At 41.4% G+C, this 18,722-nt stretch overlaps 1 protein-coding gene across 8 annotated transcripts in view; it reads right to left on the bottom strand.

The window, feature by feature from the left end:
- The window catches only part of GRB10 (growth factor receptor bound protein 10), a 140,846-nt gene that overhangs the window by 75,628 nt on the left and 46,496 nt on the right, over window positions 1-18,722 (bottom strand). For 7 of the 8 annotated variants that reach the window (XR_008839737.1, XR_008839738.1, XM_056483511.1 and 4 more), the window contains one exon: window positions 5,567-5,660. Coding sequence is in view for 4 of the 8 variants with exons in the window: in XM_056483511.1 (XP_056339486.1) it covers window positions 5,567-5,660 (94 nt within the window). In the remaining 4 variants the exon portion in view is untranslated. Of the gene's footprint in view, window positions 1-5,566; window positions 5,661-9,648; window positions 9,907-18,722 lie in introns of those variants that run through there. The other variant, XM_056483512.1, reaches the window with a different exon arrangement.

The following is an 18,722-nucleotide window of genomic DNA, read 5'->3' as shown; positions in this document are numbered from 1 at the left end:
ACAGTGTTTTTTTATTTGTATCATGTGGCTTCAGAGGAACACAATTAATTTTAAATACATCTAAAACTGATGATTTGCAAGATGATACTACAAAGTTGATACATGAAAAATAAAATAAAAAATAAAATAAAAAATAAAATTAAAAAATACCATAAAAATGAAACAAAATCCATCAGTTACCTACAAAATTATTTTCTTTGAATATGCTACAGTTTAAATAATTTTTGGTCTGCTTCTTCTCATTTCACTGTTTTCACTCAATCATCATTACATTATGTACAGAGTCTTCCAGCTAAACTCAATCAGTTCAGTTCATCTGTCTCCTGCAGCTCGCTGCAGATCTCTGAAACAATCTGTACTAAACACCAATCTACTGTCTTCTCTTTTCATAATTTTTTTTTTCAGAGTTCTGTCAGCCCAAGGGTTTGGAAATTAATCTAATGAGGGAAGTTAAACTTCTACACTGCTATTATGGCTGCCCTCCTGGTAGCCATGCTAACAAGATTCATCACCAAATATAAATGGAAGCATTCTCCAAAAGAAGACAAAGGTACTGTAATGAGCTAGGCAGGAAGCAGGGCCTCCGCTCTCCGCGTAAGATTAGTCAGTGTAAATCATTTTGGCACTAATGGTGGTTTTTTTCTAAGGCTGGACAATGACAACAACATTTATACAAAGCACGAGAATTCATGAATGTCTGGCAGTATTGTCTCCGAAACACAAACAATGTTTGTTTTTCATTCTACACTTTCAATTCAGTACCAGCTGGATTCTGCAAAAAACATGGGTTAGTTCTGATACACCAGATAACCAACTCACCCCAGTCAGATCCCACAACTGAAGCATTTCAGAAGCAGCTCTGACTGTTACCAAACACACTCCTTAGCTACAGAATGAATAACAACATCTCCTCAACCTCCCATGTCTATCCTGAGGCAAATACAGAAGAAAATATATTAAAAGCAAGTAGTAACAACAGTGGTGGAGAAAAAAAAGAGTGCTACACAGTATTGTTATTCTGGGCTAAATCTTAGGCCTTGTAATACTTCACCTACAGCCATGCTCATTCAAAAGCCTGCCTGTATTTACATGGGCTTATATTTTTTGGACATGGACTGTTACAGTATGCTAGAAAGGAAGTTTCCACCATGCTGACATTTACTGTCTCTACGAAAATTAATGTATTAGTGATTAGCCAGCAAGGTACAGTACAGCATGCACCTCAAGAGTCGACTCCAATATGATGCAAGTTTTGGCAGATGCCCTGGATCTCTCCTGTTTAACACAGAGCCAAGTGGTCTATACATACAGGCAGGAAATCTAACATCCATCTAATCTGCAACCCAAGCATATTCATCATCTCTCTACAGGCAAGACCTGTACCAAGCAAGAAAGACCAAAGGCTGTTGAGAAAGGACAGCTCTTGGCTAAAACAACCTTTATCATAATTTCCTTTCTACTGCTGGAGCAACCTGGCTGTGGAGCCAGAGGCACCATAAGGCTCAGCTCTGTCTGCAAACTGCAGGTATAAAAAGCATCAAGTCCAACAAGAGCTGAGAGAACCTTGGGAAAGGAAGACTTGGTGTGAATGCATTAATAAAAGGAAGATAAATCTTTCATCACAGACCCATGGCAAAACACATTTGAACAGAAACTGACAATCATCCCACAAGTACATATATACAGAAAGTGCCAGGACTGCATGTCTAATATTTCCACTAAAAGGCAGGGTGACAGAATGTACCTTATTTATGCCTGGCTTTAAAATTCTGAATAAGAAGTGGCTATGCAATCTCAAAAAGTACCAACAAAAAAAATTGTCCATAATAGAAACAATACCTGTCATAGCCTCCTAAGCATGCTCTCACTTCCTCTTGGTGTGTTTGAAGATGGTAAATAATTGTTTTGCTTGTATCTTTACCTCCTACCTTTTCCTCTACAGAAAAGCCACATAGTTTAGACACATTTTTCTTCTTCAAGCCTAGAGGCTTTCCTACAGCTTCTGGAAGGAGTGTTCCAGAAATATTCAGACTTGCTGGTTTTTAAATGCCAAATCCTGGCTGGCTGTTCTTAACTTTCTCTAACTTTTAATATGTATATGAAGCACATCTGTTTCTTTAAATTAGTGGATACGAGTATTTTTCAGCAAGGCAGTCTGTTCTTTGCTACTGCATTTGATTTATGACATATCCTATGGGGAATACAGGAAAGACATCACAGTTCACACTCTTTGCATTTAGTATCTTTACAAAACTTGCCCAATTAGGAGAATCATTGAAAAGTGATAAACTAAATAAGGTCTATAAACTAAATAAGGTCTATAAAAATGCTTATTGTTAAAGTAAGCAAGTTTATTGGCATACCTACACAAAAGCAGCTATTGAACTATTTCTAGGAAAAAGTACTATTCCATCTGCGCTCAATTTTGCACATTAGTTTCACATGAAACCTTCCTATTCTAAAGACTCCTCACTTTACAGAACTATCTTCTGCTCCCCAATCTTTACAAGATATTCTTTTGATACAAGAAGCTGAAGAGTTATAAAGCATCTGCTTGTGTAAAAACAGTGATTCAGCAGGAAACACGTACTTGAAATACCCTTCACAAGAAAGGGCTTATTCACATGGGGACAGTTGGCAGGGCTATCTCAGTCTCCACTTGAATGCTCTTTTCCAGTTTGTGTTAAAGGGATTCAGATGCCTGGGAAGAAGCTAATCACCATTTTTATAGGCTGTGGAAAGCAGTCTTGGTTCAGAATTGCAGGTGCTTGTACCAAAAGCTCTCCCAGCGAAAAGCAAAGGACCACAGGTTAATGTTCAACAGAAACTGGCAAACCTGCTGCGCTCACTGAGCAGTGTGGTCAGGTGTGAATTGCAAGTGCACACATAAAACAACGTAACAACTATGGCTGCTCAAAGTCCAGCTGCACCACGCAATACACCAAGGAGAAAGAGACAGAGAACACCTAACACAGGAATTATTTTAGCCAATTCTAATCCTTTCACAATTTCTCCTCGTGCCAATCACAGAAAGCTTTAGGTCTCCTAACAGAAATGTGCTTAAGTCAGCAAGTAATGCTGCATATAACTGGAAACAAAAATTGCCACAGTCTGTTGCAAATGTCTTTATCATCAACACAATCAAGGCATACCACCAAACATTAATTTGCAGTGGTTCTGCAAATTGCTTCTGGATACAGGTTTACTCTTCTAAGCTTTAAATCAGTATCAGTGCCAGCAAGGCTTTAATAGAAAGTAATGGATAACAAAGTTTAGTATAAGAGTAAGAAAAACCAAAGCAAATAGTGGCCACAGAAGAGAAGAATCCATTTCACGTTAATAATCTAATCTTCCTATCTATTATGTGACTAATATGACTGCATGGGAGCTAGTTCAGACCACGTCACAACTCCCTGAAATGAAGCTCTTCATGTCACGTTTTTCTATTTTCTGTTTGTTAATCTGGAATTCTAGAATATGTGCCAGCTCTAAAAATACTTGTACGTTCAAGTTCTTGGACGAGAATATTTATTTCATATGCTATGAAAAGAGCATAGATGCTCCTGCTTGGACAGAGCAGACACTCAAGACATGGTGTAACATCAGGCTTACAGGCACTTCCATTCCCAAGAGAGTACCAAAGCAGCAGGTACCTTGCTTCCCTTCAACACTGCAGAAAGGCAGAGCTCCTACAGCCCAGCTCAGCATTAAAGGCCAACTTTGAGCATTTAGGTTTCAGTTCTTAATCCAGACCACTAACATAACAGTATCAAGACTGATACTGTACCATGCACTTACTGCAGCAACAAAATTAGAAAGATTTTAGAAATAGAGGATTTGATTGCCGTCAGTCAGCTGACCTAGAGGAAAAATCCCAAACAAATTGTGGATGCATCAGCAATCTTTACTTCAAAAGGTACTGGGGAAAAACATTAACAAGGTTTTGCTCGAGAAACAGGCACTGAACTGCCAGTACCCCCTATGCAAACCATTTTCTTTAAAGACAGCTGTTTCCTGAATTAATCTGGACATTTGTCTCAAAGTGGCTGAGAAAGAGCCACATGCCAGGTGACACTGTATGGATCTTTTTGCAGTACAACAATACTGATAGAGGAAAAGAAGGATCTGAAAAGGAAGTGGGAAAATGTCAGGCTGCAAAGCTGGCATTCTGCCATCTAAAACAGTATTACCTATTTCTTCTGTAAATGTTCAGACTTCAAAATCAGCAGACACATGCACTACAACACATGAACCCAGACCACAAAGGATGTGCTCCCCCCAAAAATCCCTTGATTAAAGAGGGATATTTACAAATAGCTCCAGAAGTCACACATATAGATCTGTTCCATGATTTGCACATCCTGACATATGTGAATATGATAGAACAAAGCCACTATTAATTCTAAAACACATGAAAAATTGAACTTTTAAAATGCGTTCTATGCATGCAAACATGCATGCAAACTTCTCACTGTCTCTGCTACCGTAAATTTTAGACTGAATTACATTGCAACCTGCTACCTTCTCTTTTCAATTGAATGCAAAGCTTTAAAAACACCAGAACACTTGAAGCAAGGAAAGGGGAGCAAGTTAAAATACAACCTTCATTACACTCTGGGACTTGTTTGTGCAACTTCAATTGTCTTGATAATCTACAAGTAATGAAATTCTAGTATTGCTGCCCTTGACAAATTTTAAAAAGCTGAATTTTTAAAGGACAAGTTAAGCATGTCATGTTTGGCAAATATTTTAAGTAATATGCTTGTAATCTTTTTTGTTTCAATAGTCTTGTTCTGTCTGTACTACTATTAGTTGTTGCACTGATGAAACAACATTTGAAGATGACCTTCAAGGACTTGGTTTCAAATTAAACCATCATGAAGCCTGAGGGTAAGAGGGTTCACTGCTTAAAAGAACACTATTATCAATTACTTCAAATCTAGAACAATACAGCTGAGCTGAACAGTCTCTGTAACAATAGTAACTGTTGTCTTTTAAGTCTCTGAACAGACAGAATCAGTGGAGACAGAGTTTTAAGATTTGTTTTAGCTTTTTATGAATGGTCCTGTTGAATTACAGAAGCTCAACTAGTACACCTATATTACAACATCTAGTTCAGGACTATCTTTTCACAAATGAGCTGACTTCTGTCATGGAAAGCAAGTAAACACGCTTTTTTTTTTTTCCTTCTCCTACTGCAGACATTGAGCCAGAGGCCATCTTATGGTAGCCAAAGATTTTTTTAAAATGCAACCTTAACATTACAGATGTTGAATTTAATGTCAGCACTTCCCTCCTCCCCACTCATAAAAACAGAATATTCCTATGATCCAGGCTAGTAATCCTATCTTGGGCTACAAGGTTTGAGTTGCATACAAGTCCTTTGTCCCCTCCACTCACAGCTCAAAGCACAGTTGTGACAAAAACCAATTTCTTCAGCTCTCCTTCTCCAGCCATCCAGAACATTTTCTTTTTCCCCCCAGTGAGAAGGACAAATGGCAACATGGAGGCAAGCCCATGCCTGGACTCGCCTGAGAAGCCTGGATTTCCACACACTGTTCCTTACCTTGGTGGCTCAGGGAGATGCGGTTAGACGGTTCTTGGAAACCCGGTTCCACCAGATCCCGCCGACCATGAGCTGAAGTCTGATCTACATTGTCCTAAAAACAGAAGAGCAGAATCTCGTATCAAAACCAGCCATTCTGTACTCCCTGCAAGCTACATTACTTGGCGTCAAACCACCAATACAAAACAAAAAAACCCTGCCATGCCTCTGAAAGGAGAAACCAATGTCAGAGAAGGTGGGGAAGCTGATCACAGGGGGACACCAGGCTGTCACATTAATACGTGTGGCATGGATCCAGAATCAATGACTGTGCTGTTGGCTCATCTGTACACCAGTTTGTGTTTCAAAGGCGAAACAGTGATGTAAACTTCCCAGTTTAACAAAAGTTTCTTCTTGAAACAAATTATGCAGAGGCTTGGGGCTTTGTTTTCTTTAATTCCAAATCTGTGGCTTAGGGCTTTGTAACTAATTAACTGGACTGAAACAAATTCAGTAGTGAACTACTAAACCTCAAGAGAAATCAGAAGCTCAGTTTAGATAAACATCCATGGCTCTGGATGCCAACCTGTTGTTTTTTTCATACTGGAATTCTCACAAGATCAAGTTTCATGAAGTTTTAACACAAACTGAAATTGGCAAAGTCTAAAGTACCACCGTTTCTCACAGATCTTGCCAAAGAAGACAACTGGGAGAAAGCAGGAAAATTGAAATATAAGCAAGAAAATAGGAAAAGCAAGACAAGTCACATTTTGGAAATATGAGAAGGAGATTTAGAGCAGGTGCATGGTTTAGCAAAACTGGCATGCCTTTGCATATACCAGTTAAGGGTGGGCATAGAAAAGTGCGCAAAGTTGACTGCACTGACGTATCACCAAGCATAAACTGCTGCAGTGATATACGTGACTATACACATGATCCCACTGGGCCCAACGTGTGGGCTAAATACAAAATGGCATGACCTGCTTTTATGTCAAAACATAGGAACCACCTTCATGGCAAATGACACTGTAATTAATGCAGAGCAGAAACAAGCACACAGTGAGTGGCAATTCAACTACGCACAACCGTGTGCCCTCAGTCCAGCACCGACAGAATATAAGCTAATGCTCAAAATCATAATGGATGTAGTGTCTGGGAACTAGAACAGTATATAGTCATACAGTATATGAAATAAACTCTCTCTTCCCCAGAGAGACTGCCTCAGCAAATGCTTGAGCTTTGATTCAAGTACTCAAGCACCGCTCTCAAGTGTCATCACCATCAGGGAGCAGTTCAGGAGCCCACAGGCATTTATAAGACAGAAACTGACAACAGTGGTATGACTAAGGAAGGTTTTTATGAGTAAACACTGCATGATAAGATACAAATGGCATCCATCTATCTATGCCAGATACAACTGGGACCACTCAAACTTCTGCCTCCATCCTGGCTATCTCCCCTTATAGCTCTCTACATTCTTCGCACTGATTTTCACAACACTGGCTGTTGTTTCATGCGCCACATCTCGCTTATCTCATGAGTTTTTGTTATTGCTTCTCAGGAATCAAAAAAACCCCAAACCACATCAGACCTTCTGTCAGCACAACTGTCTTTGTTCTTGCTTTCTTGAAACACAGCAGTATTTGTTAGCTCTTTCACTGGAGCTAACTGAACACTTACTAGGAACAAGCAACCCACGAGCTCCTGTTTTCATCAAATCCCTTGCAACCACAGAGTATCACATTCTAACATTATTAGTACTTTTAGAGCACTGGTCATTCTCACTGGATTTATCTCATTTTCTTTGGGACACCACACAGCCATCACTGACCTGACCCATATCATCTCCATTTTAAATCTGAGGCACAAAATTTGGAATTTGCAGCACAAGAAGGCAACTGCAAAAAGGACATACAAAATTATGAATCTGTTCCCCAGAAAGTTCAGTTTTAATTTTTCTAAGATGCAAAGGGCAACAGTAGGAAGGAGATGCTTATCTAGGAAAAGTTTCGGTCAAAACTTAAACCTGAACCTGACTGCTGTCAGTACAAAGGCATCACAGGCATGGATAACTCAGCAGAACATCCCTCCCCAGCCGAGAGCTTTTCTCTGTGTATTTCACTACATGAAATTCAACATGACCAATTTTTATGGGTAGCTACCAGCTCACACATGCAGTTTAGCAGCATTAGTTCCACTTCCCAGGAAGAAGTCACAATGTCTAACGCATGGATGCAGTGACATATTGCCTTTTGGCTGGGAGGAGCATCAGGGCAACCCAAGAGAAATAAAAGTTGGAACAAGAAAACCAGATATAAGCTACTTGCCACATACCTATATGTGTTTTCAGTTGCCCCAACATATGAAAGTCCCTTTTGGAAGGCAAGATTCATGAAGTACCATGTAGTAACAAAGGTGAAATGGGGCTGAGAGGTATGATTGTACATTTGGGCTTCCCACAACAGTAACACATAAACACTTAACTGAGAGACCTTATTTCAAGGTTTCACCTGGCTCCAGACACGTAACTCTTCAATTAAACCAGACTTTTCTTTCTTTTTAACTAGCAATCGCCAAAAATTTGCAAGAATAGGATACGCCCTCTCTGGAATCACCTTACATCTTGTACCAGAAGATGCTGAGAACCACAGGCCTTACTCACAAAGTTAACCCAAAGCCATGGTAAGGTAGATCAAAGTTTTCAGAAGCAGAGGTTACAGTGACTAATGACTGCTGGTGCTGCCCTCATAAAGCTGATGCCCCTGCAAATGCCTGCCCACAAGATCCAGAGAGTTCTCCTGCAGCTTGAGAAAACCGGGAGGCAAAGGTTTCCTGCGGACACTGCGGCTTTCCAGCAGGACCCAGGTGCTAAAGCAAAGCGACGGGCCGTGCATAAACAAAGCCACACCTGCTAGAGCAATGCAGGCAGCCGAGGGGAAAAGGTAAGGGCGGTGAGGTTTAAAGAGCCAGGGCTGGTTTCACATGACCCTCCGGAATCTGTTTGTGCCCGTTGTGCACAGACAAACACTGGCACTCGGCCAGCTGCACTGGAGAGCACAGGCTGGAACAAGGGTAGGAGAAGTAAGGGGAGGGGGCAGGAAATAAGGTTATATAATTACTCTGTGCCAGCAGCCTTGCTGTCGGGCCCCAGCTCGGGGCTGAGGCCGCGGCCCTCAGCAAGGTGGGCACCTGCTTTGGTCCGTCACCATCCCCCTGCTGCAGCTGAAAGCGGCCTCCAAACAAATCATTTGTTTGCTCCATGGTTTAATCCCCAGCTCTCCCTCCTCTTCCAATAAATGCTCTCAATATGAAATTAAACCATGTTACTTAACTTACTGTACCATCCAGCTATTGTAGTATTTTTAGAAGCTAGCTGAGCATTAGCCCTCGCTGAATTTTGCGTGTGCTGTTTTCTCTGTCAGTCAGCCTCGGCAACCAAGGATGATTTAAAAAAGCGACTAGCAAGAGTGCTAGAAGGACCTGAAGCAGGGTCCTTTAAAGCATTAGCATTTCATAAAGCCAAACACATCATCATTACAGGTCAGATTACAGTGTCCTTTTGCAAACCTATGTTGCACGACACAAAATGTGACGTGCTCGCATCGCCTTAAGAGCCAAAGTCCACTCACAGACAGTGTTATCTCTACGTACCAGTAACCAGGACAATCTAGATTTATTTTTCAATCTATAACCAAGCCTTTCAAGTTGCACTCCTTAAACTATGACATACAATGTTTGCTGCTGTTTGTGCTAGCACGATAAGCATTTCAGTTATCTAAGAAAACATTAAATCTCATCTTTTAATCAGAGAATCAGCCAGACATATACTACAGCAGCTCTGCTGTCCGCACATGTGCTCTTTAATCACCTCTTTGGCTCCGAGTGCCACTGTTCCCACCTGCAGTTTAGTTCAGGAGAGTATTTATCAGTGTGAGACAGCATTATTAGACAGACCGGTGTGTTGCTACCACTCCACTGCTGCTTCTCTCATCCTAGTTTTTTCAGCAAAGGTTATCTAGTCAGTCATTCAGGCTAATCTTACAGGTAAATAGTGCTTAGACAAGGGAGGAGGCAGATTTGAATGTAAAATAATCAAGTATCACTTATACTTCCCTTCTCCCTCATTCTTTCCGAAGAAAAGGGTCTAGCATTACAGGAGACAGAGCAGCTTGCTGGAGAAGTCTGGAAATCCCCTGAAGGCTTCAACTTCTTCTAATTTCAGCAGTCTCTGGAAGTTTACAAGATAAAGAAAGGCTGCAAGTGGCAGCACAGCTTCTCGGAAGCTCCTGGGAGCATGGCCAGCCTGAGGACGTCCAGACCACCAAGACGACAGTCCCTGGTTTTGGATTCACTGTAGCTGTCAGCAAACCCACACTGCCGTGCCCCTGAACAAAAGGTTCAATTGAGCAAGAGTCACGCGTACTCATGCCAGCAGCCCCACAGCAACAAATTAAGATCATGACATACTTCTGATGTTTGTACACCGTCCAGCACAACAGAAAGTAAAGCCAGACGTGCTGACGGGTCTCACCGCAGTTTAGGAGACTATCAAGGCAGATATGCCTCAGTTTGCAGAGAGGGCACTCCTGCCAAACAGGAGCTCCCTGCCAACCTGGCGGTGCTCCTTCATCACACCAAGGTACAGGTCCTAAAAGCAGCTGAGCGTAAAGAGAAAATTAGCAAAGTCATTACTTGAACCACCACGGCTTTACTCTGCTCAGGCAACTTGTGTAAAGCAAAGTGAAGTGCCTTATGTTAGCACAGATTGAGGAAGCTATGGCAGAGTGCTGAAGTGCAAGGGGTTCCCAGGAAAAAAAGCAACTACAAAAATTCACTGAAGAGGTGAACACCAAGGGCTATAAGAAAGAGGACACAGCTCCGGGCTTCAGAGCAGAAAGGGGATCCTTTGAGAAATTACCTCTCTCTTTGTATCTGCAACTTGTTGCTCTTAGAAAAAGGACACAGATTGACAAACATTTCTTTATCTGACTCAGTACTGTCTTTCTTAACATGCCCCTGGAGTTTCCTTAGGCAATGAACAGATTAGACAGCATTTCTTCTGAGGATGCTTCATAAGATTCCTCACTTTCCACACAAACTACCGTTCGCACTTCTGTAAAGTAACTTCCTGCACTGTTTTTTAAGCTATGCTTATTCTTTACACCATGATTTTGCAGCTTTGGTTTATTTCATGCATCAAATGTACAAAGAGGAAAATAGACTCAATTATGCTAAGTGCCAAGTAGCCAGCTATTCATGTCAGTAAACTTTCCTACAGCTTACTGGTATCCACAGCCATCCAGAGCTTCTGCTCACTCAATTTTACTCTTAGCCCTGTGGAGGCAAACACACAGTCTATAACAAGAATAAATCTAACTGACATATCCAGACCAATGTTCAAGTTCTAATCCAAACTCCACAGTCCAGATCAATTAGTAGTTCATGTGACGCTCCTTTCTTAAAAACACAGCAGCACACTCCCCTCCCAGACAGCTGTTTGGTACAAGGTATTGTCAGCAAGCTGACACCCCAGAGTTTAAGGAAATGTGTTCCAGCTAAGAGTCCTGAGGGAACTGCAAGGTTCTTGGGTTTGTCCAAAGCCACTGCTTTACAAACGATTTCAAGTTTACTCAGACAGAGTGTGTATGTTTTACTGTTTTCTGCCAGAGTGTTTAACATGTCATACAAATAAAGAAAACACAGGCTTTGCACACTAGGCAAAAAACTTTAAAGCACATTCTCAGACAACCCACATATTACATAATTAAAGACCTGTAACCTGGTTTCCTGCCTCTTAACTACAGTCATTTGACTAGGTAAGAGCCAAGTGAAAGGCTCAGTAAGTCAACAGAGTAACTGTGAACCTAGAATTTTAGCATTCCCATTGCTAAGAGAGCTTGTACAAACAAGGGCTTAAAATAAAGCCACTTAGCTTTGTCAAAAGTTGGGCTCTCTCTCCTGAAGTAGCAAAGCCACTAACTGCAGGAATCCTTCTGATTTTGCAGTACTGGCTGTCAAGACTGGGAGCAATAACCCTAGAGACCAAGAACAAACAAGCCAGTTCAGGATTACAGGAGCAGCAAAAGCAGCAGCAAGCACATTCCTCCCGACAGACCACAGCAGCTCCGATCCTCAGTGCCACAAATCACTGAAAACACACGATAACCTGGCAGGGCACACGGACCTGTTGTGATCCACACGCTCCTACAGCCCCCAGCAGGCTCACCAGCCCACCATGCAACACATACAATAGCTACAACAGACTGGGAATTAGCAAAGGGAGAAGGAAAGTGAGGCTGACAGACAAGACAGACCTGCGTCCGTGGTCCACGTCTCTGCAGTGGCAGAGAATTTGTTAAATGAATCACAGGAATTATATTACATCCCATGATACAGGGGAAGGCAGAAAGGCTTGCCAGTCTGACCTTGGAAAAACTTATCTCCTGACCCCCCTCTGGGCTTTAGCAACTCACTGATCAGAAAAACCTTCAAGTCTAAAAAAACCTGGGGGTTCAGGCCCTGTTGTGAGCACTGACACCCCATAGTGTGCATGCCCCAAGCCACTGAAGTGTTTCTTTCTAAAAGCTATAGCCCAAAACAGTTATAGAAGCCACTGCTATAGCTGAGCCAGAAACTTATTTTTCTGAAGGTGCTTCAGATTTATTTTTAGGAGTCTAATGATGTGACTTATCACTACCTGCATTGCAATTACTATCAGGGTAAACCAAAAACCACCATCATCCAGCTTCTTCCTGTCACCCCTGCCCCAACTCCCAGTGTCTCTTTGGCATCCAGGAAATTAATTAATAAATTAATGTAGTCTAGCAATATCTGGACCACAGCTAGCAACCCCCAGCAGTATCTGGAAGCAGCTGTTTACTCCTGAAAGGCTTTTCTCCAGTAAGGCAGGAGTGAGCATAAGTGAGTGTTAGCTGACAGCTCCAGCAATGCACTTCTACAGCATGCACACAAGCTAACATTAGAGATGCAGCTTCTCCAGGCTGATCTCTGCAAAACTGTCATTAACAGGGCTTTCAACATTCCTGAACCCAAAATATGGCAAGAACTGTCTTACTAGATGCAGAAGTAAGAACTTCTGCAAAAATTGAGCTGTCTCCCCATCCTCTGCACAGAGAAAATGGATAGTATACTCCACAGTGTGCACTTTTTGGACCAGACTGCCATTTATTATGGTAGAAGAAGATTCAGTGCATCATGGTTGCTGTCTTTTAATCAGCTAGCAATAAGGGAATCCAACTGACAGGCTTAGAAATGCTAAAAGCTTTGTTCTATTTTTAATGAGACTAAAACCACTGTGGCTGTTAGTGACAGTTTACATGGTTTACAGCTAAAATAAAGTCTTGAAATACAGAAAAGAAACAATTGCACAAAGTTCTCAGTGAAAGCAATCACTCCTTAGAGGTGTCTTCACCTATAAAGTACTTAGAAAAATGAACTGTTTACTTACTGATAAAGTATCCTTTAACTTCTTTTTTAAAAACAAACTAAGTTTCTTTTCATTTCTAACAAAACACCACTGAATAAATGAAGTTCATATTAAGAAATTCTTCACAGTAGGAAAGTCACATACTTTTATGGAAATTTTGTTTCTTCTGCTGGAGCCCACAGAACTTGATAATGTATCTCTAGTTGTACTCAACAGTAAATTAGCCTTACCGCCAAAGCAAGGCACTCTCACTGGCAAGGGACTGCCACTGACAATTATACATGTTCAAAGCTACATCCTTTGCTGCATGTTCTAGGTTCTTTGGTTTTGGTCAATACTGACTCAAACATTAAAGTCCCTGAAAAATTAGCTTTTTGTGAGAATGAACCATACTTACCAATAGGAATTGAATTTAAAAAAATGAGTTTTGTTACCATGAGAAAGTATAACCTAAAGCAGTATGTCATATTCCTATTTTTTTAAAAGAAGCTTTACAGTGAGATCTTGTATCAAAGAACTGACACTTAACAGACTACAGTACTTGACTTGAGCCAAAAGCACAAGTTCATACATGTTTACTATACTGGATGGTGTCCACGCAATCTAAGGGAGCAATGCAACCCACAACAACGTGTTGTTGCTCATAAAACCTTCAGCCTATTCAAGAATCCTTACCAGGGTCACTTTCCATGTGTTGTCCAAATTTCTGAAATGCTCAGTCAGACTATATTCCTTCTTCATCAGAAGGACAAAAAGAAGCATAATGGGAATGAATATTTGTACCCTGGTGCAATGGAAAATTTCAGCATTATGCACTAGCTAACACACCCATCCAGTTTTAGAAAACATCTTCAAAATTATTTCCTTTAAGCTTGTATTTAAAAAAAAAATCTCATATAATCTTTTGGGGGAAGCTGTAACACAGGAAGAAGATACAGGATATTTGATCCTTTCCAACACACTGGCCTCCCCATGCTTGGACCTGTGAAATACAAGGTAGCTCATCTGTTCTACTTGTCATCAAATCTACTACAGCTTTGGTTATAGCAGCACTGCTGGCCAGCTGCTTCCAAGAACACTGGCTTTGGGAGTCAGGTTTTGACAGCATCCTTCTCCCACATGGACAGAAGCCGTTCCGCAAAACGCCTCGGACAGTCTGTCCTAGCACAGGCTAATGACGCCCTGAATTAACCTTGGAAGGCTCAGTGCTTGAAAGGATGAGCTGCTGGACTCTGGATCTGGCACCACAGCAACACATTTGTGTTTCAGGCCAGGGGAGGGAGGAGAGAAGGGAAGATGCCACCTGGGTTGAAGGAATTACTGTTTCCATACAAGTGCATTCTCTTCAGGAATTCATATTCAAATCTCTCTGCTTTGGGAAGTGGCAACCACAGCCAGACAACCTAAATTACATTTAATGTATGTAAGCCTGTAGCTAGGAAGCCCTAGACATCAAGACAGATGAAACTCAACAAAGGAATGCAAGTAGCATAAACACAAAGGAATTCACACCATCTGAATGTGGGTCTGCTCTCTTACCAGCAATAGTGCTACCCCCGTTTTCTTTTTGGGATGGTTCAGGCTCAAACTGAGCATCCAAAAGGGCCAACAAGTGAAGATAGCTCTTCACAGCCCTCGACAGAAGTGATAAAATGATAAACCTCCTCTGGGGAAGGAGCCAGTGTGCCCACATAGACCATTAAAATGTCCTGGATGTCAGTGAGCAAAGTAGCTCTCACCTGCTAATGAAATTGCTCTTCAGGTCTTCAAACTGAATCAGACCAATTTCAAGTGACATGTTGAACAAATCCATACAAGACTACTTTGCTATCCTTCCTTGCTTCAACTATTAGCAATATGGATCTCATCACTCTACTTTCCAGACAATTTGCTGAACTGCTGAAATTTAGGGTGTGCTTGGCATCCCTCTCTTCCTTCCCAACAGTGATCATTGGCACTAGATACACAGTCAACTAGGTCTAGAAGTGCCTGTCCCATCTGACCAAACCTATGATCCTAATTACCTGGACCATACACCTTGCTGCTCAGATAAAGATCCATTCCCCTGTTACATGGTGCCCTCTGCTCCAGAACTCACTGCTCACTTCAGTACAAATTAACTCTTTACACATCTCCAAAACAGCAAGCCTTACAAAAAAATAAGACATTTCAGAATCTCAGATATGGAGAAAATGTTTATACACTTCAGTTGACTGTTCCATACTACCCTACTTAAACCCCACAGAAATCACAGACACCAGTCTAAGGCACTGTAACTATTCACAATTAATAACCTAGCATCAGATCTTGTATTGGAACAGACTGCTGTATTCTCCCCATACCAAATATCAGAGCTACAGTCAGTGCACATCAGTAATGTAGTTTATGCAAAAAAAAAAAAAAAAAAAAAGTGGGAGTCTAAAACAGTCTGGAATACATGGGCACTTAAAATAGTTGTTTTGTACTGCATATTTAGCAGTAAGGGGTTACCTTGCAAGTCTTCAGAATAGGGAAAAAAAAAACAAAACAAAAAGCCCAAACTCCATATCATTACCAACAGAATGTCTGCACTTCTTTCCTTAATCATGTATGAATCTCATTTAACCTGTGCAGCTCTAAGAAAGTCACATACATAACTGCACCTTTCACAGTAATGCTCAAAACAGTTTTCCTGAAAAAAAAAAAAAAATCCTCACAGTAATGCTCTATCAAACTTCATTAAGTTGCCACCCCTAAGTGTTAGCACACAATGGTTGGTTAGTATGCAAAATTTCTAATGCAAATGATGTTGCAGTCAGATACAGAAATACCTGCATAGAAATTGTCAACTTGTAAAAGTTGGAAAGGAAACAAAAATTAAGAGTAACCACAGGAGCCATCCTGACTATTTCAGTGCATCACTGTCTTATTCCAATTTCTCAAAATGAAAGAAAGTTACAGGGTTCAATATAGAGCCCAGTCCTCTTCAGTATCTTTACTGATGATCTGGATGACAGTATTAAGTATGCCCTCAGTAAGTTCATGGGCAACACTAAGTTGGGTGGGAGAGCTGATCTGCTGGAGGGCATGAAGGCTCTGCAGAGAGATCTGGATCAAAGGGACAATTATATAAGGTTCAACAGTCCAAGTGCCAGCTCCTGGACTTGGGTCACAAATAAGCCCATACAAAACTCCACGCTGTGGAAGAGTGGCTGGAAAGCTGCCCAGCGAAAAAGAACCTGGGGGTGCTGGTCAACAGCAGCAGAACATGAGCCAGCACATGCTCAGGTGGCCAGTAAGGCTGGTGAGATCCTGGCTTGTATCAAAACAGGCCAGCAGTGCCAGGGCACTGATCATGACCCTGTACTCAGCCACACTTTTGAGGCTCTGTGTCCAGTTTCAGGCTCCTCACCTCTAGGTGCTGGAGCAAGTCCAGAGAAGAGCAATGGCACTGGTGAAGGGTCTGGAGAATGAGTCCTATGAGGAGCAGCTGAGGAAGCTGGGGTTGTTCAGCCTGCAGAAAAGGAGGCTCAGGGGTGACCTCATCACTCTCTCCATGAAAGGAGGCTGTAGCCAGGTAGGGGGTCGGCCTCTTCTCCCAGGAAACAAGCAACAGGATGGGAGGACACAGCCTCAAGCTGCTCCAAAGGAGGTTCAGGTCAGACATCAAGAGGAATTTCTTCATGAAAAGGGCTGTTAAACACTGGGACAAACTGCCCAAGAAGGTGATGGAGTCATCATCCCTGGAAGTGTTCATGAGTGGACATCAATCCAGTGTCTAGTTGACAGGATGGTTATCTGAGAGGTCTTTTGCAACCTAAATGACTCTAATTTTCTCCATTTTCATTACCCTTAGAAAAACTAGTGTCTAGGTTCGACCATAGCAAAATCCAAGCACCTCAAAGGTACTTTTTAGCCTGAGAACTTCTCTCAGTGCTCTGCCTAGTTTATTTCTCTCTAACTTTCAGAAATCTAGGTACCATATGGTATATGCCTCATTGTAACACTTGCTCCAGTATCAATAAAAATATATGCTTGTATCTATCCATCCCAAGGTAGTGGCTGCCATGTTTTCCTTTCCTTAAGGAAAGGGAGTTAATTGCAAGTAGCTCTACCAGTTATCCTGCATTAAGAAGATGGCTTTATCAGAAAATCTTTATTGACTTAACATTCTCTGAAGGAGGAAAATTTACAAAAGATCAGCAATTTGCATTTAAATAGTAACAAATTACATGTAAAATTGCACGCTGTCCCAGAAAACACAATACAAAGTATAAATCTTCAGTTTTTGCAGAAGCTGGCACACTAAAAGCAAGCACCTCAATCACTTCTTCATGGTTGGAAGGTTTTCTTTTTGTTTTGTTCTGTTTCAAAGTTGTTCATAGTTCAAGTGTGTCAAGTGACCACTTACTTTATACAGCTCCTCCCCACTTCTTTTAACACCTACTGGACACATCCAAGGAGGTTATCCACAGCACATCAGAACATAAACTGAGGCACTTCTACATGTTTAGCAGCAGCTGCTTTAATTCCACACAAAGCCTCTGAGGCTACATTAAAGCCCCAACAGATCAAAAGGGTTTCATAACTACCAGTATGCTACTGGAGGAAGGTCTGGTGTGCCAAATACTGCCAAGGCAGCACATGAAACAAAACAAGCAAACCACCTCAAAACAATACCTGCCCAGGTAAAGGGTCTCCAAACAAGGAGATCTGAACAGAGATTGCAAAGCTGCTCAGCCAGAAGAAAAGCTCAAGAAATCCCACAGTTATAGTAAGTCCATATGTGCAATGTTTGATCATGCTGGCTTTAGCAACACTGAAACATTACTGCTATCAACCTCAAGGACATCTCTGCAAATGGATTTCCACCGCTGGCTCCAAGAAAACACGGGATGCAGCTGGATGAGCTGCTGCTCCATCAGTATTGAAGTGGCACTTCTTTCTCTTCTGTGAAACCACTGCTGGAGACTAGGGAGGGGAAGTAATTTGTTTACCTTGCAGTTCAAGGGGCTGGCAGCTTGCACATGAGCAGCTACCACACTTCAGCTGAATGGCAATTAATTCAGGGTGGTACCTTTTACAGCACAACCAGTATTTATTGTACTGCTTCCTCTAGTTTTGAGCTATTCTTTCTAACCCAAAAATGCAGGTCTATGAAATAAAAGGTAGTGGAAAAGATTCCTGCTGAGATTAAAGTCATATCAGAGATAAACAAAAAAAAAAAAAAAAAAAGGAATCATAGGATGAGGAGGGGAAGAGGAAAAACTTTGAACTAGGCTTCAGAATCAAGCTGTGGGTGAGAGGAATGGGCCACCTCCTGGATACAGATAAACAGAAGACTACTTATTTAGTTAAAACAAGAAAATTAACTGTGACAGATTACCTAGAAGCTCCTTAACACAATACTGACAGCATGTGTGTAATCTTCCATCATAATAATGTTATTATTCCTGTTTTAGAAGATGCTACTGGCACAGTCAGTGGATGAGAAGTTTCTGGTCTTGTGGGTTAGGGTTTATTTTAATCTTCAGGGCAAGTCACACTCAAAAGATAAACTATTCCTCCAACTTTCTCTCATCCAGCACAGCAGTTATGGTTTGTGACTTAACCATACAGACACTTCATGTTCAACAGCCAGCAGCTTGTCATAATTCCAAGGATACATAGGACTCCAGAGAAAAGAGGATTACAAGAGATGCCTTTTTCAGAACATCTCCAGCACACTCCAGCTAGCCCTTTTGCTCACAT

This window comes from Oenanthe melanoleuca, chromosome 2 (assembly GCF_029582105.1).
Source record: "Oenanthe melanoleuca isolate GR-GAL-2019-014 chromosome 2, OMel1.0, whole genome shotgun sequence".
Classification (NCBI taxonomy): Eukaryota; Metazoa; Chordata; class Aves; order Passeriformes; family Muscicapidae; genus Oenanthe; species Oenanthe melanoleuca.
The sequence above is the reverse complement of the archived record's forward strand: the minus strand, read 5'-3'. Positions and strand labels throughout refer to the sequence as shown.